The following is a 26,882-nucleotide window of genomic DNA, read 5'->3' on the forward strand; positions in this document are numbered from 1 at the left end:
AGATGGACGTCCTAATGGGTCGCCAGTTGTCGGTAGCTTGACATTGACTAGGTGGTAGGTTGTCGTAGACATTGTCGTAGGGGGGGTCCACTCGCCTTTTTCGGCGACCTGCTATGACTGTGACAGTCGCCGGCAGTCGCCAAAAAAATCGCCTAAGTGAGACAGGCCCTTAACACTTAATTTCACCAGTAGGAAATAAAACTGATTTAACTAATGAATGACAAAGGAATTGCACACTTATAATTATTCATGGAGAGACTGTAACACTCTCCTTTGTCAAACCAGTTGCACAGAAAGAACAGAGCACAGTTTCCTGGAAGATGATTAATTTTATAAATAAATAGAGGATGTAATACCAGTAACATGCAATGTAACACGCTAAATGTAAAAAGACATTTGATAATTACCTTGATGATAGCAACAAGGACCAATATCTGCAGTATGTTTACAAGTATCTTTAGAATCTAAAATATATGTAAAAAAGAATATATCAATATTAAATAAACTGGAATTACTCTTGACAAAGCACATCCTTTGGGAGTAAAGATAGAGGAAAATGTTCTCAATATAAAAATGAGTTCTGCCAGGCAATGACGTATGTCAGTACAGAATTGATGCAAATTATTTTAAGGGAAGAACGGAAGAGCCCTCAGATGAGCCTTGTGGTGTAGAGGGATTAGTGGATAAGTGAAAATCAGTAAGTGAAAATCGGTAAGCTGGAAGATGTCAAAGTGGTAGCGAACATCAGAGATGTAACAAATGTAAATCAAAAGGGACTGGAAGAGAGAAATAATGATGTCAAGGTGAGAACGAATAAGTCCTGTGGGGCAATACATTGAAACAATAACCTCAATTGGAGAGGCCCTGGTCAGTTCAACAACATTCCCCATAATTTCTGCTAACTACCCCCACCCCTTTTCCCGTTAGTATTATGAAGGAACCATTTATTCCCTGCCCAGTAAGACCAGACTCTTAACAAAATCTGTGCTGTTTGCCTTGATTAATCCGTTTTCCCGCAGATGGCCATTCGTCCTGTACCGAAGTTAAAATGAGTTACATGGGTTGATGAAGATATGCAGTTGCTGTGGTGTACATGGACTTCCATGGAAGGCTTTTGATGACAGTTAGGAACAGTTTTAACAACAATGCTGAAGTACATGGCATGAAAGAGACATTGATATCATGGGTACAATGTTGGCTATCTAACAGTCAACAGAGGCATGGTGAATGCTTGTTTTCAATTGGACAAAAATCAACCTTATTTTTTCCAGGGATCATGGGAGGGGCATTTCTTTTTTTGATCTGGGCTAATGACCTAGATTTGGATGCACAAGCCAGAGTTTCTAAATTTCATAATACCATGAATTGGAAAAAGCATTGCAGCAAGATGTAAAGGGACTTATTTATCCATATAAACAGAGCATTGTTTATATGGAGAAATGGGAAGTGATGCAATTTGGCAAAGAATAAGGAGATGCAATATAAAATCCCTCATTCCAGGAGGAGTGCAAGAGAGTGTCCCGAGGTATATGTGCACAAATCACTGAAAATAGCAAAGCAGGTCATCAAGAGTGTTTAATTGTCATATGTAACAACAATGGAAGAATGAATTTCTCACTTGCTGCAGCTTACTTAAACCAACAACACACAGATAATTATACAATATTCAGTAATACAATAATCTACAACAGTAGGTTTGTAGGTTAATCGGCTTCTGTAGATTGCTCCTAGTGTGTCGGGCGTAGAACTAGTGAACAGGTAATTGATGGTGAGCCAAAGGGCCTGTTTCCACATTGTACCTCTAAACTAAACTAATAATCAGTAGTACTAAGTAACAAGATCATAATAGTGCAAAATTGAAGTACATAGTACAATCAAAACAAAATCCATAGTAGATAATAGTTGCTGAACTAGGGTTGTGGTTACCGTTGTGCAGTGTTCAAGAGACTGATGGATGCCAGGAAGATTCTGTTCTTGAACATGGAGGATATGGTTCTTAAGCTCCTCTATCTTCTTCCAGGTGATAATTGTGAGATGAGCATGGCCAGATGTGAGTCTTGGATTATATTAGCAGCCTTTTGGTAGTGCCTCCTATAGATTCCTTTGACGGAAGGGAGTTCAGTACCAGTGACGGTCTGGGCAATGTCTACCATTTTCTGCAGCTTCCTTCATTGCTGTGTGTTCGAGTTACCAAACCAGGCAGTGAGGGAACTAGTCAATACGCTTTCTGACATATATCTGTGGAGGTTTTCTAGAGTTTCGGTGACATACCAAATCTCCTCAATCTTCTAAGGAAGCAGAGGCAGAAGATGAGATTTCTTAGCGATTGGATCGATCTGCAGAGCCCATGACAGAGCTTCAGAGATATACGTGCCCAGAAACTTGAAGTTGTTGACTCTCTCCACCACCGTCCCATCGATAAATGCTTTATTTATTTTAAAACTCTGACTCTGAGCTCTAGACTCTGTAGTCAGAAGAAATATTCTCCTTGTGTGTACAATGTGGTCACTTCTTATTCTTTTAAACTCTGTCGAAATGTGGTATAAACTACTCTATCTCTTAAATGATATTTAAGGAACCAGCATGATTAATCACTGCATTCCCTTTACAACAAGTATATCATTTTGTTTAGGTAAGGAAAACAAAATTGTACACAATACTTCAGATATTATTCCAGCTAGGCCCTGTGCAATATTTTTTTCCTGTACCTTAATCTATTAACTTTTATATTTTGTAAATAAAGACATAAAATGCTATAGTAACTCAGCAGGTCATGCAGCATCTCTGGCAAACATGTTGACGTTTCGGATTGGGACCCTTCTTCAGACTGAATGTGGTGTGGGGAGAGGGGGAGAAAGCAGGCACAGAGGTTGTAGGGAGTTCAATGCCTGGCAAGTGGTAGGTGGATATAGGTGAGGGTTTTTGATAGGCAGATGGTTGGACAGATGCCACCGATGAAGAGACAAAAAGTGGACAGAAGGGATGCAATTGTAAAACCAGCAGTGGAAGGGAACAGAGGAAGGGGGAAAGGGAGAAATGGGTGCAAATCCAGGTGTGGAACAGAGATGGGCAGGAGGGGGTGTTGCTAGTAGGTTTGTTACCTGAAATTGGCGAATTCAATGCTCATATCATTACTTTGTAAGCTACTCAAGCTATACAAGGTGCTAATCCTCCAGTTTGTATGTGGCTTCATTCTGGCAATGGACGAGACCCAGGCCAAAAACTTCAGCAAGGGAATAGGAAAGGGAGTTAAAATCTCCCAGAAACTGGGGGATCCAGTTTGACTTGGCTGACTGAGCGCAAATGTTCAGGGAAACGATTGCCTCGTCTAGGGTCTCGCCGATGTAAATGAGGCCACAGTGGGAATACCGAAGCAGTAGCTGAGGTTAGAGAAGGTGCATGTGAATCTGTCTCAGCTGGAAGGACTCCTCGGAATCACTGGATTGATGTGAGTGAGGAAGTATAGAACAGGTGTTACATCTCCAGTGCTTTCAGGGGAAAGTACCTGGGCAGAGGATGGTTTGGGATGAGTAAACCAAGGAGATTTGGAGAGAGAAGCCTCTGCAGGAGATAGAAAAGGATAGGAATGGGAATATGTGTTTGGGGTAGCATCACATTGAAGGTGGCAGAAATGTTGGATAATGGTATGCTGGATGCCGTATCTGGTGGGGTGAAAGGCAAGGACCAGGGGTATTAATTTAGTTTAAAGATACATTGGAAACAGGCCCTTTGGCCCACCGAGTCCGAACCCACACACTAACACTATCCTATACAAACTTGGACAATTTACAATTTTATTGATGCCAGTTAACCTACAGACCTGTACTTTGAAGTGTTGGAGGAAACCAGAGCACTCAAAGAAAACCCACGAAGGTCACGGGGAGAATGTACAAACTTAGTACAGACAGCACACGTGGTCAGGATCGAACCCCGGTCTCTAGCGCTGCAAGGCAGCAAGGTAACAATGAATATAAAATTTACGAAATTAAAGTTGACACTAAAGATGTTTTGCACTGCAGAATAAATTAATAGGAATACTGCACAGTAAATGGGAACTTTCTAATATTTATCCAATCGCTTACATAAAGAAAACATGAGATTGTCTTTTAGTTAGTTTAGAGATACAGCGCAGAAACAGGCACTTCCGTGCACCGAGTCCGCACCGACCAGCGATCCCTGCACGTTAACACCATCCTACAACAGGGATGATTTTTACAGTTATACCAAGCCAATTAACCTACAAACCTGTACGTCTTTAGAGTGGGAGGAAACCAAAGTTCTCAGAGAAAACCATTGCAGGTCATGGGGAGAATGTCCAAACTCCGTACAGACTAGCACCCGTAGGCAGGATCAAATCCGGGATTCAGGCGCAGTAAATGCTGCAAGGCAGCAACTCTACAGCTGTGCCACCGTGCCGCACCTTGAAATATAATTAAACTGATATACAAAGAATGATGTCAAATTAATGGCTTAAGAGTATAATGTACTAACGTATGCATACACTTTATAAATACCTTGTTGGCTGGAACCAAGATCTGTTCTAGCTTTGCAAGTGCCTTCTGCATCTAAAATATATTTAGGAAGTCAATTTTTGATAACTTATATTACTTAACATTGATAAATAACTCTTCCTGACTTCCATTTTATTTAGCCTCCCATTTTGGCTCACAGCAGCAACTTCACTTATGTAGATTAGGCTTGCATAAAATATTATTGTTGATTTTCAAGGTCATCCAGAATCAAACAAGCCACACAGACCAGCCCATTATTCAATTGACTCTACTTGAGTCTATTGAGTAAAAAATGGCTGAGACCACTGGACGCTGTAAAGGCTATGGGACATGGAAACCCAAGTAGTATTACAATAAGACGTACTGCAGAACTAACTAGACTTGACTACAATCCACCAGCATCCATCTAATAATGTAGAAACTTATGTTATCCTCAGAAGCTAGCAAAAGGGAAGATCTGTTTGCAGTTTTTGATAAATTGCTCCCATTGGTTACGTTTGGTATGTGAATGTTACTGACAAAACCAGTATTTACGACTAATAAACAATCATCTTACTTTTTGTTGGGCACTAAATCAACCAATGGGTTCATGCTTGATTCTCATTCACTTCATTTTTACCATTCACCGGGATCCACCGCCACCTCCTCTGCCTTGGAAGATGTCAGCGACTGCAGGGGAGAAAGAGGAGGAGGCAGCGGTGGTGCATTGTGGACAAAGTGACAACTGACAGGAAGAAGCAGCAACTGGTGAGAGAGGAGGGAGCCACATGGTGACTGAGTGTCTCCTGTCAATGGCAGCGGCCTGAAGAAAGCACTGTTGGCCAAGGGCTACAACATGCACTGCAACAATAGCTGTGTCAACCAGACGGTGCAGCAGCTGGTGAAGGGCCTACACCAACGGCTTCCGGACCCAGTTTGAAGGTGAAACGACACAAAGTGCTGGAGTTACTCAGCAGGGCAGGCAGCTTCTCTGGAGGACATGGTTGGGGACCAATGTTTCAGATCAGGTCGGGACCCTTCTTTAGACTGATTCAATCTGAAGATGGGTCCCGACACGAAACGGCACCTATCGATTTTCTCCAAAGATGCTGCCTGGCCTGCTGAATTTCTCCAGAACTTTGTGCCATTTTGTGTATTAATCAACATCTGCAGTTCTTTTTTTCTACCTAGTTTTAAGGAGATACTAGACCAAGTGCAGACCCGTTGGGTCTGTTTCCCCAACGGCGTTTGCGGGGAGGGGGAGGGGGGCTGCGGCTTCACACTAACCTTAACCACCCCCCAAACACACAGGTGGGGGGAGGGGGGGGGTGAGAAGAGGGGAGGGAGGGGAGAGGAGGAGGAGGAAAACGGGACCGATTTGGGAGAAAGGAGAGCGGGGTAGGGGGGGGAGAGAGGGGGTTGGGGAGAGAGATGTGGGGGGGGGGAGGGGGAAGGGGGGAGGGAGGGGAGAGGGGGGGGGGGGAGAGAGGGGGAAAGAGTGGGGAGGGGAGAGAGAGGGGGGGGGGGGGGGGGGGGGGAGAGAAGTGGAAGAGTGGGGAGGGAGGAGGAGAGGGGTAGGGGGAGTGATGGAAGAGGGACAGAGGGATAGGGGGAAGGGGGGGGGGGGGGAGAGGGGGAAGTGGGTGGGGGGGAGAGAGGGAGGGAGGGGTGGGGGGAGAGAGGGGAGGGGAGAGGGAGAGGAGTGAGGAGAGGGGGAGGGGGAGGAGAGAAGAGGGAGAGTGGAAGAGTGGGGAGGGGGGGAGGGAGGGGTAGAGGGGTAGCGGGAATGGTGGAAGAGGGACGGGGGGAGTGGTGGAAGAGGAACAGAGGGGTAGGAGGAAGGGGTAGGGGAAGGGAGGGGAAGAGAAAGGGGTGTGGGAGGGAGAGGGGGTGGGTAAGGGGAGAGAAGTGGAAGAATGGGGAGGGAGGGGTAGGGGGAGTGGTGGAAGAGGGACAGAGGGGAAGGGGGCGGGGGAGAGAGGGAAGGGGTGGGGTAGAGAGGGAAGGGGGGTGGGGGAGAGAGGGATGGTGGGAGAGGGAGCGGAGTGAGGAGAGGGAAACATAGAAAACATAGAAATTAAGTGCAGGAGTAGTCCATTTGGCGCTTTGAGCCTGCGCCACCATTCAATATGATCATGGCTGATCATCCAACTCAGTATCCTGTACCTGCCTTCTCTCCATGCCCTCTTATCCCTTTAGCCACAAGGGCCACATCTAACTCCCTCTTAAATATAGCCAATGAACCGGCCTCAACTACCTCTGTGCCAGTGAATTCCAGAGATTCACCATTCTCTGTGTGAAAAATGTTTTTCTCATCTCGGTCCTAAAAGATTTACCCCTTATCCTTAAACTTTGACCCCTTGTACTGGACTTCCCCAACATCTGGAACAATCTTCCTGCATCTAGCCTGTCCAACCCCTTAAGAATTTTGTAAGTTTCTATAAGATCCCCGCTCAATCTTCTAAAATCTAGCAAGTACAAGCCGAGTCTATCCAGTCTTTCTTCATATGAAAGTCCTGACATCCCAGGAATCAGTCTGGTGAACCTTCTCTGTACTCCCTCTATGGCAACAATGTCTTTGAGCATTGGGCATTGTGACATCACACGATGGAACGTTCACCAAGTGCTTGTGCTCCTGCAAAGGCATATATAAATGAATCCATTCTGATTGGACAAATGTGAACATTTGGCATTGTGACATCACACGATGGAACGTTCATCAGGGGCTGGGGCTGGTGCTGATTCTATGGGTGAGAAGCCAGTTTATTTTTGAAATATTGGGGAGGGGGGTGGGGGGGGGAGAAGGAATTGATTAAAAACGTGTACTTAAACACGACGAAATGTAATGAGGAGCGGATACTTAGAAAGAAAAGTGAAATCTCTACCGAAATGGAAAAGATGCCGGCGATTCTGCGTCTGGTTTCGGAGCTGCAGGGAATCAAAGGAAGAAAGGCGGCCGGCAGCCGTCCATGTAAATGATCCATTCCGATTGGACATCTGCGCGAGTATTGGGCATTGTGACATCACACGATGGAAACGAATCAAAAGGCAGAAAGGCAGCCGGCAGCCGGACGGACGGACGGCAGCCACAGACTTTTATATAATAACTAGACCAAGTGCAGACCCGTTGGGTCTGTTTCCCCAACAGCGTTTGCGGGGGGGGGAGGGGGGGGGGGGGGGGGGGGGGGGGGGGGTTGGGGAGGCTGCGGCATCACACTCACATTAACCACCCCCCAAACACACCGGTGGGGGGAGAGGGGAGGTGAGAAGAGGGGAGGGAGGGGAGAGGAGGAGGAGGAAACGGGACAGATTTGGGAGGGAAAGGAGAGCGGGGTAGGAGGTGAGAGAGGGGGATGGGGAGAGAGATGTTGGGGGGGGGAGGGGATGTGGAGGTAGGGGAGGAGGTAGGGGAGGAGGAGAGGGGTGGGGGGGTGAGAGGGGAAAGAGTGGGGAGGGAGAGTGGAGGGGAAGGGGGGGAGAGGTGGAAGAGTGGGGAGGGAGGGGGCGGGTGGTAGGGGGAGTGATGGAAGAGGTACAGAGGGGTAGGAGGAAGGGGGCGGGGGTGGAGAGAGGGGAGGGGGGTGGTGTAGAGAGGGAAGGGGGGTGGGGGGAGAGAGGGATGGGTGGGAGAGGGAGAAGGGTGAGGAGAGGGAAACATAGAACCATAGAAATTAAGTGCAGGAGTAGGCCATTCGGCCCTTCGAGCCTGCACCGCCATTCAATATGATCATGGCTGATCATCCAACTCAGTATCCTGTACCTGCCATCTCTCCATACACCCTGATCCCTTTAGCCACAAGGGCCACATCTAACTCCCTCTTAAATATAGCCAATGAACTGGCCTCAACTACCTTCTGTGGCAGAGAATTCAAGAGATTCACCATTCTCTGTGTGAAAAATGTTTTTCTCATCTCTGTCCTAAAAGATTGACACCTTATCCTTAAACTGTGACCCCTTGTTCTGGACTTCCCCAACATTTGGAACAATCTTCCTGCATCTAGCCTGTCCAACCCCTTAAGAATTTTGTAAGTTTCTATAAGATCCCCCCTCAATCTTCTAAATTCTAGCGTGTACAAGCCGAGTCTATCCAGTCTTTCTTCATGTGAAAGTACTGACATCCCAGGAATCAGTCTGGTGAACCTTCTCTGTACTTCCTCTATGGCAACGATGTCTTTGAACATTGGGCATTGTGACATCACACGATGGAAAGTTCACCATGGGCTGGGGCTGGTGTTGCTTCTATGGGTCTATGGGTGAGAAGCCAGTTTATTTTTGAAATATTGGGGGGGGGGGGGGGGGAAGGGGGAAGAAGGAATTGATTAAAAAACGTGTACTTAAACACAACGAAATGTAATGAGGAGCGGATACTTAGAAAGAAAAGTGAAATCTCTACCGAAATGGAAAAGATGTCGGCGATTATGTGTCTGGTTTCGGAGCTGCAGGGAATCAAAGGAAGAAAGGCGGCCGGCAGCTGTCCATGTAAATGATCCATTCCAATTGGACATCTGCGAGTATTGGGCATTGTGACATCACACGATGGAACAAATCAAAAGGCAGAAAGGCAGCCGGCAGCCGGATGACTTTTATATAATTACTACCCAAGTGCAGACCCGTTGGGTCTGCTCCCCCAATGGTGTGATTCCCCCAACCCAATATTCCACCATGCACCCGTCTCCTCCAATGGAACTGAAGCCGTTGCCAAATGTAAGTTTCCAGCACTCCCCTGCCTCCCTCAATTGCACCTCCCCTGCCTGCTGCAGCAAAAGTTCAGTGTTCTTGTCTTGCAACTTTGTTTCGAAGTGTGTTGGAAGCTGACAGGAAGGAGCAGCGAATCAAAAGGAAGAAAGGCAGCTGGCAGCCGGACGGCAGGCGGCAGCCACAGACTTTTATATATATACTAGACCAAGTGCAGACCCGTTGGGTCTGCTCCCCCAATGGTGTGATTCCCCCAACCCAATATTCCACCATGCACCCGTCTCCTCCAATGGAACTGAAGCCGTTGCCAAATGTAAGTTTCCAGCACTCCCCAGCCTCCCTCAATTGCACCTCCCCTGCCTACTGCAGCAGTGAAAAGTTCAGTGTTCTTGTCTTGCAACTTTGTTTCGAAGTGTGTTGGAAGCTGATAGGAAGGAGCAGCCGTCAACGAATCAAAAGGCAGGAAGGGATCCGTACTGCAGGCGGACGGATGGATTTGAGTTTTATATAAAAATAGAAGATAGATAGATAATAATAGAATAGATAGATAAGGAGGTATAATAGTCACAATTAAGAGTCTATTAGATAGGCATATGGGTATGCAGGGAATTGATCATGTTCAGGCAGATGACATTAATTTATCTTGGTATCATGTTCGATACAGACATTTGGGCCTGAAGGGCCTATTCTTGTACTCAATGTTTCCTACATCCTCAGTTCTAGGTATTAATAACAATGATCCAATATCCTTTAATTATATACAACAGAAGACAAAAATTCCCAAGTTTTATGTAATTTCAGAGAGAATGTAACAATTTAAGGTTGAAGAAAAATACTGAATTTGTCTTTGAGGTTCTCTTAAAGAGCAGAATAAATGACTAAAGCAGTGCAATCTCGTTTTCTTTACGGGGAGATAATGTCCACGCATATAACAGCATATAATGGTACTTACTTCCAATTTTATTACATTGGGAGGTCATGTTGCAGTTGTATAAGACGTGGTGTTCAGTTCTGGGCACCATGTTATAGGAAAGATATTGTCAAGTTTGAAAGGGTTCAGAAAAGATTTACGAGAATGTTGCCAGGACTAGAGGGTGTGAGCTATAGGGAGAGGTTGAGTAGGCTGGGTGTTTATTCCATGGAACTCAGGAGTATGAGGGGAGATCTTATAGAGGTATAACAAATCCATGAGAGGAATAGATCGAGTAGATGCACAGAGTCTTTTGCCCAGAGTAGGGAAATCGAGGACCAGAGGACATAGGTTCAAGGTGAAGGGGAAAAGATTTAATAGGAATCAGAGAGGTAACTTTTTCATACAAAGGGTGGTGGGCGTATGGAACAAGCTGCCAGAGGAGGTGGTTGAGGCTGGGACTATCCAATCGTTTAAGAAACTATTAGACAGGTACATGGATAGGACAGGTTTGGAGGGATATGGACCAAGCGCAGGCAAGTAGGATTAGGGTAGCTGGGACATTGTTGGCCGGTGTGGGCGAGTTGGGCTGAAGGGCCCGTTTCCACACAGTATCACTCTATGACTCTATGACACAAAAATTAAAAAATAATTCTAAATTCTAAATTAAAGAGAATAAGTTTATGCACTATAATGTACTTTATATAAAATTCATTTTATAAATACCTTTTTGAGCACGAAAAGGGGTAACACCTGTTATACATTCGCAAACATCTTCTGGCTCTAAAGTAGATTTGAAAAGTAATGCAAATCGTATTAGATAATGTAAAAAAGATGACAAATATTGTTTTACATTTTGGACAGATTCCATTTTATTAAAAAACATTAACAATATATATTTTATTAATGAATACGTGAAATACTGAGGTAGAATTTCAAAATCTGACTGTTGAAAATTTCTCATGCAGATCAGTTTACTAAAATTAAACCTCATATTAAATTTACCATATGTTTGCCTCCAGTAATATTATTGAAATGTTGCTGAAATATATTTCAATCTTTCATTAAAAGAATGATGTGCACTCACTTGTTTAAAATGTGTGGAGTAAATATTGCATGAAACCATTGATATGCCTTTGCAAAATTCCTGACAATATGATTTTCTTTTCCTATCAAATAAAATATGCTGTGCTATTCATGCTTAACTGACCTTTCATCCAGAAGTATATCAATGATAACCAGGTGGCGCCACCAGCAGTGACTGCCTCGCCAACAGTCTGTCTGTCCTTTCTTATTTTTATTATGTGTTTAAAAGTATGTTTTAGTGTTCCTTGGTTTGTTTTATGTGGGGGTGGGGGGAGTTGGAGTATTTTTTCAATCTCTTACCTCGAAGGAGATGCGATTTTTTCCGTATCGTATCTCCATCCCCACTGCGGCCTAACATTGTGGAATTGGCGGCCTTTCCTCATGTTTTTATGTGGGGGTGGTGGGAAACCGTGTCCAGTCACTACCACGACTTTTCTCCTAGTTGCATTTTTGCCCTCCCTTGCGGTCCAACAACTTGGATTGGCGCGGCCTTTCCCGGAGACTGGCCCAGAGCTTCAGCAGCAGGCACGGCGCGCACTTCTGCTCTAACTGCCGGCCTGCTGACGTTGTAAAGCCGCGGTGCTACATCGTGAAGCCGCGGTTTACGGAGCTTCTAGCAACAGGCGTGGAGCGGACATACCATCCCGGAGCCAGGGATCCCTTGCTGGGGATTGCTGGAGAAGAGCTCCGACCGCCGGCCTGCCTGCAGCCTATAACATTGAGAAGCTGCGGACTCCAGTAAGAAAGTGGCCGATTCGGGCACTCCAAGTGTGTTCCATCCGTCCCAACGTCGGAGCGTCAATCATACCGACGAGAGGGCCTGTACAATTGGGCTGTCCGTAGCGGCGACTAAGGAGGGTCAAGGCCCCAAACACGGCTGAACAAAAGGAGGATGACCAACTGAACTTTATTGCCTTTCATCATAGTGATCACTGTGGTGGATGTTTATGTTAATTTCTATAGTTCTTTTTAATTGTGTTGTGTTCTTTTAATTGTATGGCTGCATGGTAACTCAAATATCACTGTACCTTAATTGGTGCATGTGACAATAAATGTGAATGTGAATGTGAATCTGAGACCGACAGGCGCTCCAAGCAGCAGGACTTTAACATTGCGGAGCTTGCGATCGCTTTGCCGGGGATCGAAGCTCCAACCGTGGGGCTTGTGGACTTTAACACAGTGAAGCCCGTGTTCTCTGGCAAGAAGAGGCCGACTCGGGAGCTCCATGCCACGAAGAGAGTAACCGCCCCGACGAGGGTGTTTCGATCACCGCAAGGGGGGTTTCAATCGTCGGGGTTTTGATCGCCCTGTCTGCGGATGGTTTGACTGCCCTGACCGCGGGAGAACAAGAGGAAGAAGATTGAACTTTATTGCCTTCCATCACAGTGAGGAATGTGGAATTCACTGTGATGGATGTTTATGTTAACTTTTATGTGGTTGTGTGTCTTGTTGCTTTTTCACTTAGTATGGATGTTTGGTAACTCAAATTTAACTGTACCTTAATTGGTACATGTGACAATAAATTGACATTGAAACCATGAAAATTTTTGAAAGCACTTTGCAATAATTTTTAAGGAGAAAGGGTATCTTGGCTTGGTTGATAAAGTGCAGGGGACCAGAGTTAAATTGATAAAATGCACTTATAGGACAACACGGAGGCACAGCAGTCGAGCTGCTGTCTTACAGCGCCAGAGACACAGGCTCAATCCTGACTACTGGTGCTGTCTGTACAGAATTTGTAGGTTCTCCCTGTGACCGTGTGGGTTTTCTACGGGTGTGCCGGTTTCCTCCCACATTCCAAAGACGTACAGGTTTGTAGTTTAATTGGCTTTGGTAAGAATTGTAAATTGTCCCTAGTGTGTAGGATATTGTATGGGGATCGCTGATCAGCGTGGACTGGATGGCGCGGATCTGTTTCCACGCTGTATCTCCAAATTAAAGTAAACTTTTAGAGAGTGCATTTTTACAGTTGATGTTTTGTGGCCCCCTAATGTCCTAGCACATCACTGGTCGTTTTCGAAGAGGTGTCAAGTGAAAATAGGTCACTGACCAAATTAAGAGGCAGAATTGATATCAGGTTACTTTCCAGTCACAAGTAGAAAGAGGTGGTAAAAGGTCTCAATGGCAGGATTGGAGTTGGGGATGGCTGTGAAATAGAGATGTTCATTTCTTGACAGGGATTGTTCATCCCTCTAGCTGCTCCAGTTACTGCTCCAAATTCATAATCTTTCCCAATCCTGCTTCCTTTTGTCAAATCACTGCACAATTACTCACTCCTTCGTTTTAGATTTAGTTTTAGAAAACTAACGTGCGCGGAAACAGACCCTTCGGCCCACAGAGTTCGCACCAACCAGTGATTCCCGTACATTGGTGATAATTTTCCAATGTTCTATAGACTCAGGATCAGTTCCTGTGGATTGGAGGGTAGCTAATGTTATCCTACTCTTTAAGAAAGGCGGGAGAGAGAAAACAGGGAATTATAGACCAGTTAGCCTGACATTGGTGGTGGGGAGATGCTGGAGTCAATTATAAAAGATGAAATAGCCGCACATTTGGATAGCAGCAACAGGATCGGTCCGAGTCAGCATGGATTTGCGAAGGGGAAATCATGCTTGCCTAATCTTCTGGAATTTTTTGAGGATGTAACTAGGAAAATGGACAAGTGAGAGTCAGTGGATGTTGTGTACCTAGACTTTCAGAAACCATTTGATAAGGTCCCACATAGGAGATTAGTGGGCAAAATTAGGGCACATGTTATTGAGGGTAGAGTGATGACATGGATAGAAAATTTGATACAATAAATTGATACAATTTAAAATACTATATAGTTTGCATTATTCGAAGGCAAAATTAAATAGGATTTTCCAAATATTTCCCTTCTCTGCGATAAATGTAAATTTCCAGAAGCCAACCATTGTAACGTATAAAAATTCAAAATTTTTGGGCGGACATTTTAAAGATTATTTCTGAAGTTATCAATATCCAACTGGACCCAGATCCAAAATTAATAATATTAGGATTATCAGAACATAGCACAAACTTTACGATAAGTCAGAGACACTTTCTTGATTACAGTCTAATAACTGCGAAAAAATTAATACTAAAATTTTAGGAAAAAACAGCAGCCCCCAAAATTAAAATGTGGATTACGGAAATGACTGAGACCTTGTATTTGGAAAAAAATAAGATATGTCTTAATTGACAAACCAGAATTATTTGTTAGAATATGGTCTCCATTTATTGAATTCTTGAAAAAGTGAATTGGTTTAATACAAAATCAGGGTTGAAACCTGAGTTTGGGATTGGATGAATAGTAATACTCAACATTTCCTGGATCTATCACCACAATCTTGTTATTGGTAGTTTCCTTTTGCGTCTCCTTTTTTTCTCTATTAGATTATAGTTTCTCTCACCTTTTTCTCTCTATCTTTATTCTCTAAAAACATTTTTTAACTGAAACTATGTAAGAAATCTGTAATTAAATTGTCGCTTACTATTATTTGTATACATGCTTCTAATAACAATATTTTAAAAAAAAGAAAATTTGCTGGCAGACAGGAAACAAAGAGTAGGGATTAACAGGTCCCTTTCAGAATGGCAGGCAGTGACTAGTGGGGTACCGCAAGGCTCGGTGCTGGGACCGCAGCTATTTACAATATACATCAATGATTTTGATGCAGGGATTCAAAGTAACATTAGCAAATTTGCAGATGACACAAAGCTGGGTGGCAGTGTGAACTGTGAGGAGGATGCTATGAGAATGCAGGGTGAATTGGACAGGTTGGGGGAGTGGGCAAATGCATGGTAGATGAAGGATAAATGTGAGGTTATCCACTTTGGTAGCAAAAACAGGAAGGCAGATTACTTTCTAAGTAGCGTCGTTGGGAAAAGGGGAAGTACAACGGGATCTGGGGGTCCTTGTTCATCAGTCTATGAAAGTAAGCATGCAGGTACAGCAAGCAGTGAACAGAGCAAATGGCATGTTGCCCTTTATAACAAGAGGAGTCAAGTATAGGAGCAAAGAGGTCCTTCTGATATTGTACGGGGCCCTAGTGAGACCTCACCTGGAGTATTGTGTGCAGTTTTGGTCCCCTAATTTGAGGAAGAACATTCTTCCTATTGAGGGAGTGCAACATAGGTTTACAAGGTTAATTCCCGGGATGCCAGGTCTGTCGTATGCTGAGAGAATGGTGTGGCTGGACTTGTACACTCTGGAGTTTAGAAGGATGAGAGGAGATTTTATTGAAACATATAAGATTGTTAAGGGTTTGGACACGCCAGAGGCAGGAAACATGTTCCCGATGTTGGGGAAGTCGAGAACCAGGTGCCACAGTTTAAGAATAAGAGGTAAGCCATTTAGAACGGAGACGAGGAATCACTTTTTCTCACAGAGAATTGTGAGTGTGAAATTCTCTGCCTCAGAGGGCGGTGGAGGCCGGTTCTCTGGATACTTTCGATAGAGAGCTAGATAGGGCTCTTAAAGATAGCGGAGTCAGGGATATGGGGAGAAGGCAGGATCGGGTACTGATTGTGGATGATCAGCCATGATCACATTGAATGGCGGTCCTGGCTCGAAGGGCTGAATGGCCTACTCCTGCACCTATTGTCTATTAACACTATCCTACATTCACTGGGGACAATTTACACTTGTACCAAGCCAATTAACCCACAAACCTGTACGTCTTTAGAGTGTGGGAGGAAACTCACGCGGTCACAGAGAAAACGTACAAACCGAATGCAAGAACGATTTATACATGTAATACATAATATACATTTATACATTGTTAATTAACTGGTGTATATCATGTATTACATGTGCAAATCGTTCTTACATTCGGGAACATGGTTAATTAACTGATGGCATTATTTCCCTGTCACAACGGCCTTTGTTTTAGCCGGTGATTACATCGATTCCATCCCTCCCTCGAAAAGATGTGCGATTTCAATTTGAGTGCACTTGTTTGAATAGATGCAAGCAGCATGTCCAGCGTCTCTCCTGGGCGCGGAATACACAAAGCTGATGAAATGACACAACTGTCACACCAAAGATAGGCACAAAATGCTGGAGTAAACAGGCAGCATCCCTGGAGAGAAGGAATGGGTGGCGTTTCGGGTCGAGACCCTTCAGACGCACTCTGAAGAATGGTCTTGGTACGAAATGTTTCCCATTCCTTCTCTCCAGAGAAGCTGCCTGTTTTGTGTGTGGGAGCTTGGGTGCGTTCCGCAAACACAGAGACGGTAATAAATAAACCGTCTGTCCCCGCGGCCGGGGTGAATCACCTGGTGTGGGTGTCAAAGTCCGGGGGTCGGATGGGGGGGGGGGGGGGAGCACCCTGGTGTGGAGGTTGGGGTACGATGGCGGTGCATCGCGGTCAGTGACTGTGGGACGCTCTTGTGGGTGGAGGCGGAGGAATGAGAGAAGGGGGAGAGAAGGGGAGAGAGAGAAGGAAAAGAGAGTGGGGGGGAGGGGGAGAAGGGGTAGAGAAGAGAGAAGGGGGGGAGAGTGAGAAGGGGGGGAGAGAGAGATAGAGGGAGAGAGAGAGGGAGGGAGAGAGAAGGGAGAGAGATAGAGGGGAGAGAGATAGAGGGGAGAGAAAGAGGGGGAGAGAAAGAGGGGGAGAGAAAGAGGGGGAGAGAGGAGCGTGGGGTTCATTTTCCCACACAAGCCATAGGTGACTGGGCAGTCTGAACCCAAGCACCAAGTTGAAAGCGGCCGAAGGTGTGCATTCCTCGTGACAGCCCCCACTCTCCCACGGTCACCCTCTGCGGGCTGAGGATCGGGTGGAGCGGAGGATTGGGGCAATGTTCATGCCTTCACAGTGATGTGATGGACACAGGGGTCTGGAACAATCGCTGACAAATCCCGCCCCCCCGGCAACGTCAAGTCCGTTATTGGACTTTTCTGTTGAGCGGCAGTTGGTCCTTTGGCCTGTAGGCGACGCCGCCTTTCAGTAAGTTTGCTTTTAGGCGTTGCAGCCTTTCGGTTCGTTGGCTTTTAGACGTCCCGCCCTTTCGGTTAGTTTGCATTTAGGCGTCCCATCCTTTCGGTTAGTAGGCGTTTTGTCTTGGGACTCTTTCGGTTCATTACGTTTCGGCCTCGTTTCTATTCGGTTCTTTGGCTTCAGCTTCTTTGCTTCGGCTTCTTGTCTGATGGCGCTGCGTCCGCACACGGGATGAAAGATCCAGCTATCAACTTCAGGAAGGATAGTACATGCCCCAATCAGCATCAATGCTTATAAATGGGATATAATTGAGACTTCTTAGCATTTATATTACCAATAATCTGTTATGGACCACAACATTTAAGCAACAGCCAAGATGGCACACAAATACTTCAATTCCTGAGCAGACTGAAGAAAATAGGTACTTCTCCAATGACTCTGACAAACTTCCACAGATGTACCATTGAGAGCACATTGTCCAGATGCATCACAGCTTGGTTTGGGAAGATCTCTGCCCAAAACTGCAAGAAATTGCAGGGAAAGACACAAAATGTTAGAGGAACTCAGCAGTCAGGCAGACTCCCTGGAGAACATAGATATATGACTTTTCAGTTCGAGACCCTTCTTCAGACTGATTGCAGAGGTGGGAAGAAAAAAAAATAGAAGAGTGGGAAGAGAGTGGAGAAATTCCTGGATGTTTCCCAGTCCATCACACAAACCAGACTCCTCACCATTGACTTCATCTGCACTTCATGCTGCCTCAGAAAGCTTTGTTCAACCCAATCTTTCCTTCTTCTTCCCACTCCAATCGGGCAGAAGATACAGAAGCTTGAAAACATGTTCCATCAATGTCAGGAAAAGCTTCTTCTCATCTGTTATCAAGCTTCTGAATGGACTTTCCATAAGCTAGGGTAGCGTCCGATTAACCTCTACCCCATTATGGACATTGGACTTTGTCAGTGGAACTGGTGCACTACAATGCTGATATTCTGAACACCATATCTTCCTCTTTGCTCCACCGATTGTACTGGTACTTGAGTTGGGTTGATTGTATATATGTATACTATTATCTGATATAATTAGATATCATGTAATATAAAGTTTTTCACTGTACACACAACAATAATAAATATAAACCTAAACCTGATACATGATTTAAAGATCCACTTGCACTTTTACTTCCTGACTACCAATGAGATCATCAAAAAGATGACGGACTGCGGGGGTGATGCGCCGTTGTGTATGGTTGCTCCTCCTGCAGTCCGTCCTTTCACCCTTTTTTATTTTTATTTTTAGGCCTGTCCGTAAAAAATGTTTCTTGGAGGTCTTCTTTTATGTGGTGGGTGGGGGGAGGGGAAGGGGGAAACTATTTTAACCCCAGTCCTACCTGGTCGGAGATGCGGTTTTTCTCCGAACCGCATCTTCGTCCCCTCTGTGCAGCCTACCATCGAGCTGGAGCAGCGCTGGAGCGGCGTTTCCTGCCGGGACTACAGCTTCACCGGCGGTGCAGATGCTGGAACACCAACATGGAGCGGGCGATGCCTTACCGGGTCGCCTTGCGGTAAGCTCCGGGTCACTGTGACCGCCGACTGCGACATCGTTGAGCTGCGGCTACAGAGCGTCCAGCCGCGGGTGGGCGGCACTGGATTTACAGCACCGCGGAGCCTGGGATCCGAGATCGCCAGAGTCGGAGGTCCGGCCGGCGCGGCCTGTGAACTTTGGTCATTGCAGTCTTCGGGGAGGAAGCGGCCGCTTCAGTCCAAGCCGCTGAAGGATGTTCACCAGACGCCGATGATCCAGCTTCGCGGCAAGAGGGCCTGAAAACACTGGGTTGGCTGAGGAGGCCAGATATAGGCCCCGACCTCGGGTGGACTATGAGTGGGAGAACTGGATATTTTTAGTGCCTTCCCTCACAGTGAATTCTGCTGTGGGGGGACGTTTCATGTTGATTTCTATAATGTACTGTTCTGTGTCTTTTTCTCTTTTTCTCTTTTTTGTTTTGTATGGATTTATTGACATTTGATCTGTTCAATTAATTTAATCAATCTCTGTAAAGCACTTTGGTTCAAATACTGGTTTTGTTGAAAAGTGCTATATAAATAAACATTATTATTATTATTATTATTATCAGAGCCCTATTGCCATTTTAGAATTTGGCAACTGCTTAAAATGAGCATATCTGAGGTGCTCCTCAGCTTTAGCTGGAAAATTTGGATCTGGACTGCTGGTGGCAAAGGGAGCACTGCCATGGATGGGACCATGAGGAAGGAAGCATTAACATGCTTACTACTGGAAACCACACCTCTGGCTCTTCCTCCCCACACCACAGGCCTCAGTTTACAGTGAGACAGACTCCTATCCTGACCTCCCCACAAAGGACGACTAGCTCTTTGTTGTTTAAAATACATTTTACTCTCAATGTATTAATACAATACAATACAATACGGTTTTATTCGTCACATTGCACATAAAGTGCAAGTTAAATGAATTTGCCAGCAGCAGTACAATGATAAAGAACACACAGCACACAATAAAAATTTAACACAAACATCCACCACAGCATTCATCAATGTGGTGGAAGGCACAAAATTTGGCCAGTCCTCCTCCATTTTCCCCCGTGGTCGGGACCTCACCCCTCACCATATGGTGCCTAAGGCGTCGGGGGGCTGGAGGCCTTGCGGTGATTACAGGCGACTTAACGTGGTAACCACGGCCGATCGGTACCCGGCGCCCCACATTAAGGATTTCTCATCACACCTGGGGGACACTACCTTCTATTCGAATGTATAACCAGATCCCGGTCCACCCTGACAACAGCCACCATTACCCCGTTCGGCCTGTTCGAGTGGCTACGAATGCCGTTCGGCCTGAAGAATGCTGCTCAAGCGTTTCAACGGCTCATGGATCAGGTCGGGCGGGGTTTACCGTTTGTCTTAATTTATTTGGACGATATTGTGGTGGCCAGTAGTTCGCAGGCGGAGGAGGTTAATCACCTTTGCCTTTTGTTCGAGCGGTTGCACAAACAAGACTTTGTGATTAATCCTGCAAAGTGCCAGTTTGATTTGTGCTCCATTTGCTTCTTGGGGCATAGAGTCACCCCCCCCAAGGCGCCCAGCTGCTGACCGAGAAGGTCAACGCCATCCGACAGTGCCATCGGCTGCTGACCGTCAAAGGCCTCCAAGAATTCATCGGGATGGTGAATTTTTACCACCGATTCATGCCGTCTTGCGCCCACTTTTCCAGTGCCTTGCAGGTAAACTGTGGGACCTGGTTTGATTGGACGAGGTCAACGTGGCTTTTGAAGGGGCTAAGTAGCTAACGCGACTATGCTAGTGCATCAGAGGGGGTCTGCTCCCACAGCACTCACGGTCGAAACCTCAGACGTCGTGGTGGGCGCTGTCATGGAGCAGCGCATCGGTGACCGCTAGCAGCCACTGCCGTTTTTCAGCCGGCGAATGGGTTAGTTGAGCGTTTCCACAGACACCTTAAGTCGGCATTGAAGGCCCGGCTCACCGGGCCCGATTGGGTTAACCAGTTGCCCTGGGTCCTCCTGGGCATCAGAACTACGCCCAAGGAGGATCTGGACGCCTCCTCAGCCGAGCTCGTCTATGGCTCGGTTTTGCGGGTACCAGGGGATTTTCTGACCGCCACCCGTGATCAAGAGGTCCCGGCTTCGGCATATCTACACATTTTCATTTTACTTGTGCAGTGAGTTATTTAACTTACACATCTAACCTGACTACTGGTTTACAGATCCTGCCTGATCATCTAACAGTAACAGGTGTAACAGGTTTAGATGTTGACTCAACTGTAGGCTTGTCTGGCTCTGTTTTAGTACCCTGACTTTGACCAGAGGAATCTGTTTCTTTGTCTGTACTAACTAAACTTTGTGTTTCAATCACAGTGGTCTTTTCCAACTCACTTTTAGATAAAAACGCCGGGATTAAGACTTCATGCTCAGTTTTTGGTTCATCTTTGGCTAGAATCATTTGATCAACATGAACACTTTTGATCCTATCTCCAGCCAACTATGTTAAAGAAAGAACTGCAGATGCTGGAAAAATCAAATGTGGACAAAAATCCTGGAGAAACTCAGCGGGTGAGGCAGCATCTAAGGACAAAGGAAGAGGCGACTTTTTGAGTCAAGACCCTTCTTCAGACTAATCAGGTCTGAAGAAGGGTCTCGACCCGAAACATCACCTATTCCTTTGTCCATAGATACTGCCTCACCAGCTGAGTTTCACCAGCATTTTCGATACTTCAACTAAGTATCTTTTTGTTCCACACACTTCTACTATTTTCCCAAAATCCCATTTGTCTCGACTGGACTTGTTGAGAGGACTGAGAACACAAACTTGCTCATCTGGCTTGAAGTTCCTCTCCTTTTTGTGGGAGTCAAAATGGCGTATTTGACAACTGTTTTTGCTCAACTCTCAAGGCCAAATTGGGTTGAACTACTTAGGCGTATTCTTAGCCTTCTCTTCATCAACAGCTCTGCAGGTGAGTAGCCCTTTGTTGTGTGTTGTGTGGTTGTGTACTTCAGCAAGAAACTAGCCAAACGATGTTTAGAAACATAGAAAATAGGTGCAGGAGTAGGCCATTCGGCCCTTCGAGCCTGCACCGCCATTCAATATGATCATGGCTGATCATCCAACTCGGTATCCTGTACCTGCCTTCTCTCCATACCCCCTGATCCCACTAGCCATAAGGGCCACATCTAACTCCCTCTTAAATATAGCCAATGAACTGGCCTCAACTACTAGTTTCATGCTGAGCTTTGAACTACCCTGCAAAACCTGTTTCTTGAGAGCATCTTTGACAACTCTAAAAGGCTTTTCTGCTGCCCCATTGGAAGCTGGATGGTATGGGGGAATGTGTATGTTTTACACCATATCGCTGCATGAACTCTTTGAAGCATTATGAACGAAACTGAGGCCCGTTATCAGAAAGTTCCAGTAAACCATGGCATGCAAAAATTGATCTCAACTCATCTATGGTACACTCAGTAGTAGTGCTTGACCTCATATCCTTAACCTCAATCCATTTGGAATGACAATCTACTAGTACCAGAAAGAGATCATTACCCTTTTCTCAAAAATTAACAAGAACTCTCTGAAAAGGTCTACTTGGCCATGTCCAGGGTTGCAGTGATGTTTTTGGTGGATTACTCCAGCAATTTTGGCAGACGCTACATTTGCTCACCAGTGACTTGATGTCACTGTCAATACCAGGCTAATACACAAAACTTCTGGCAATTGACTTCATGCTTACTATGTCAGGATGTTCAGCATGAAATTCATTCATAATTTTGTTTCTCAAAGACTCTGGTACAACAACTCTGTAGCCCCACTTAATGCATCCCTGCTCACATGATAATTCATGGCGTTGATTATGGAAAGGCTTCTGAAGTTCAGTTCTGAAGTTTTATTCCCCAAAATGTTGCATTTGACATGCTTAGCTCAAGGACTTCATACAATTGCCAAGCACATACGTAGCTTGTTTTCAAATGCCGATCGCCTAGTTTCCAATGTCAAGAAAATCTTCCTCAAAGCACCGTCACATGTGCAGCTGTTCAAGAAAATAGCATCGGAGATTCCACTACCTCCTCAACCCGTTTTGACTAGGTGGGATGCATGGCTCTCTGCTGTACTCTACCATGCGGCAAAGTTTGAAAATAAATTGTCAACTGTTTTGAAGAAGAATCTGCTGCAGTCAGAATTGTCAGTGAAATCATGCAGAAAAAGTCCCTCCACCGCAATCTTGTGTTTATTGCTTCCAATTTTGCAAACTTCCCACAAGCTATCACTTCCCTTGATAAACTTGGCAAAATATTAGTGAATAACTTGCAGGTTTTCAACAAAGTAACTGACTATACTCGTAAAGTTCCTGGCGATGTAGGTAAAGACTTTAGTTAAAAAAGATCTTGAAGAAATACAAAACATAGCTAAAGTTCTCAAAGGTAGTTGTAATATACAAGATAGCGACATGAACATAGAGTCTATAGTTTGTTTCGGGTATGTACCAGTGACCTCAGCTGAGGCAGAAATAAGTTTTTCACAACTGAAGCATATTCTGTCTGACCGATGCATAATTTAACACCAAATAATTTGAAAAAATATGCTAGTAATTATGTGCAACCAGGCAACTTTGGTCATTGAATGTAGTACACCTTTATGATTATCATTTTTAACCATATTTTGGTGGTCGAAATAAATGCCTTTTTATACTTTTTTTGCTTTCGCAAAAGGACTTATTTGTTATTTGTTATTTCAGTTACTACTTCTCCTTCACCGCTAATCTCCATTATGTTGTTTGCCATGAAGAACATGTTTGCTCTCTCCATATCGGAGCCGAACGACTCTCTACTCTTGTCGAAAGTGCCAAGGTTTCCGATGTAGCCCGTGGACGCCGCCATCGTGTCCCTCTTTTTTTAAAAAGAGAACCCCGATTTCCAGTCTGTTCCGGTGTAGCAATTCACCTAAAACTTAGCTGTACAAAGGTTATACCAGCTTGAGGAACTCGACAAAAAAAACTCAGTCTAAAATCCTATACAACCCCATCCTCGTCACCAATTTTGTCATATTCCAGACGGCAGAATCAAGAACTAAATTTACACATTGGTTGTCTGCATCAATTGTGTTTTATTACCCAGCATCCCCTGCTTATATTGAACACCAACTCGTTAACTTACAACATGAATATGTATGAATACGTTACAAGGGGGGCTGAGCGATCACTGATCACCGGCCTCGGGGGTACCCGGCGAGGGAGCGAAGTGGCCGAGCAGGGGGAGGGTGCGGGAGGAAAAGGGTGAGGGTGTGGGAGACCAAGACCAGCCCCCTTTCCCTCGGTTCCGCAGCCCATGTACTGTTTCTTATCTATCGGAATACTTTCCAGTAAATTGCTTAGTACAAATGTTAGGCTGCATATAGTTCCAAGGCTTTTCCTCACAGCCCATCTTAAATAAAGGTAAAACATTAGCAATCCCCCAGTCTTCCGGCACCTCAACTGATGTCTAATGATGATTTAATTCAAAGCTCAACATTCCCAAAGTCTTTCATTGCTTCTTCCTTTTCTAAGCCCTGATCGATAACAACTAAGATCGTTTCCTCATTAACTTACTCTACGTGTAGCGCGTCTTCTCTACATATCTCCTATTTAAAGGTGTGCTCGAGCTGCTAAATTCAAATGCGCTGAACTCAAATGATGGCCTTCACTAATAATTTTTATACTTATGGTTAGTTATTGAAGTACATGCGAGTCATCAAGATTTCCTCCTTCACACAGACCTCTATTTTTTTCAGCAGTTTCCCTTCCACCAAACTAAACTAATACAAGATTTAATAGGACACAAAACGTCTGAAGAAGGGTCTCGACCCGAACTTTACCTCTCCATCTTCTCCAGGGATGCTGCCTGGCCTGCTGAGTTACTCCAGTTGTGCTATTTTGTCTATTAACCAGCATCAACAGTTCTTTTCCTTAAGATTTAAATCATTAGGTACAGTTTTAGACGATCCAAAACTACATTTAGAAGTCATCTAATTGTGACATCTCTGATTTTGAGACTGACATGGCAATTATCAAGACATTGTGTTCTTTTGTCAGAGTTCAAAATGAGAAATAATTATAAACAGGATGTCACCAATTATGACTGATATGATGAGAATTTCCTCAATTCAGCAGGCTGTATTTTTGTGGAATGTCCATTTAGTTCTCTGTTAAGTCAATTACAGGTTGAGTTTGATAGATATCTGAACACAAATGCTGGCAATGCTGCAAGATCTTTGAACATTCCAAATGTTTACAGAGAAGAGATGAAACATTTCTTCATGTCTTCATGTTCTTAAAGCAGTACCTAATCTACATCAGATTCAGAATGTTGTTTATTGTCATTTAAATATACAAGGTTCAAACGAAATTTTGTTCCTGCAGTCATAACAGAAAACCCCCCCAAAAAAACACACACAATTAACACAATTCCACACAAACCTCCATCACAGTGAATCTCCAAACATCTCCTCACTGTGATGGAAGGCAAAAGTCTAATCTCTTCCCAGTTCTTTATTCTTCTCCCGCAGTCAAGCAGTCAAACTGCTGCATCGAGCTGATCGAGGCTCTTGATGTTAGAGCCCCCGGCGGGCAATAGTAAGTCCCGCGGCCATTTAAGCCACGCCAGGCGATGTAAGGCCCCGCTCCTGGTCGAATTAAACCCCTCGATTTGGGCGGGCGAAGTTTGCCGTTGCGGGAGCTCCGAAAAGCGGTCTCCCACCAGGGACCCGCGAGCTCCCGATGTTACCGTCCACAGGGCCTGCAGCCGAAGCCTCCGAGCTCTGAAGTCGGGTCGCAGCCGCGCGCCACCACAACGCTCCGAAGTCAGTGAGTCCCGCAGGCTCTGCAACTGGAGCCCAGATCGATTCCGGTTGGAGGCCACCGGCTCCACGATGTTAGGCCCCAAGATGTTAGGCCCCAACGACAATGGAGACTCGACAGAGAAAAAGTCGGGTCCCCGTACAGGGAAGAGATTAAAAAGTTCCCCCACCACCCCACATATACACAGCTAAAAATAAAATAAAACTAAAACCAAAACATACACCTAACAGGCCAAAAAGTAAGAAAAGACAGATGGACTGCAGAGGCCGCTGCCGCAAGGCGCCGCCATCTCAGAAGAACATAATATGAACCTTAGGATATTGAGGTATTGCTTATCAGTGCCAGGAATAGTGACCCATCTTGCTTTGCTATATTCCTTAATGCCACTTCACTGTGTAGTTTTCCTCCCTTCAGATCCCTTCAGCCATTTAAAAGTATAATCCAGTGAATCCAATAACAATGGTTTTATTTAAGTTTTGTTCTTGTTCAGCAGTTAATAATTTGTTAGGCAATTAAATTCCAATTGTGGGCAAAACAAAAGAAACAAATATCAATCTGAAATAGAGGCCTGACCCAAAACCTCCCCCCACCCCCCTCCTCCCCACCACAACATTTTGTCTTTTTTTTTTTAATCCTACTGTAGAAGCTATAGTCAGTATTTTTTATCATGTCTGATATTTTAAGTTTTAGTTTTTTTAGGTGAGATTTGATACGGTGTGTTATTTTGTTAGAGGAGTCTGGCACAGACTCTCAGCTTAAAAATTTCAGTTTGGTGTCGGAGAATGAGGGGAAACAGTTTTCTACCATGATCACGACACACACATGTTACGAGACGACATACCATTATAGAAGAAGCTTTTATGTGATTTATATGATGTGAATGGAACAGTGATTACGAACGGAAAGTTATGAGTTATTTCTTTGTTTAGTATTACTTCAATAAAAAAAGCAATTAATCAAGAAACGACGTCTGGAAGATTCATCTTTGCTGTCTTATGTGTGTCGTGAGTGCATTAGGCACTCCAAATCGTCTCCGGTAATTAATAATTAATGGCTATCGAAGTTGGACTTTGAGAACGTTGTAAAAAGTGCCATTATACATACCATACATAAGTATAAACATTGGTGATATTACTATGAAGCTGCTACAATGTGCAGATGCAAGAAACTGCAACGCTGGAATCTTAAGCAAAAAAATAAAGTGCAGGAGGAACTCAATGGGTCAGGCAGCATCTGGAGAGAAAGGACATATGACATTCCTTCCCCAGATGCTCCATGTTCTACTGCACATTGTTTTTTACTTTAATGTGCAACAGTTTACTAACTACTTCTGTTGTGTAGGGAGGCCAAAGGAAAGCAAAATTATACAGGTGGAAAGGAACAGCAGTT

General features: G+C 44.8%; 1 protein-coding gene across 3 annotated transcripts in view; it reads right to left on the reverse strand.

Moving 5' to 3' along the window:
• The window catches only part of LOC129709482 (uncharacterized), a 118,415-nt gene that overhangs the window by 10,449 nt on the left and 81,084 nt on the right, over positions 1-26,882 (reverse strand). For all 3 annotated transcript variants that reach the window (XM_055655903.1, XM_055655904.1, XM_055655905.1), the window contains exons 24-26: positions 10,822-10,878; positions 4,515-4,565; positions 408-464 (exon numbers count right to left, since the gene is read on the reverse strand). In XM_055655903.1, the coding sequence (XP_055511878.1) occupies positions 408-464; positions 4,515-4,565; positions 10,822-10,878 (165 nt within the window). The remainder of the gene's footprint in view (positions 1-407; positions 465-4,514; positions 4,566-10,821; positions 10,879-26,882) is intronic.

Source organism: Leucoraja erinacea, chromosome 25 (genome assembly GCF_028641065.1).
Source record: "Leucoraja erinacea ecotype New England chromosome 25, Leri_hhj_1, whole genome shotgun sequence".
In the NCBI taxonomy this organism is placed as follows: Eukaryota; Metazoa; Chordata; class Chondrichthyes; order Rajiformes; family Rajidae; genus Leucoraja; species Leucoraja erinaceus.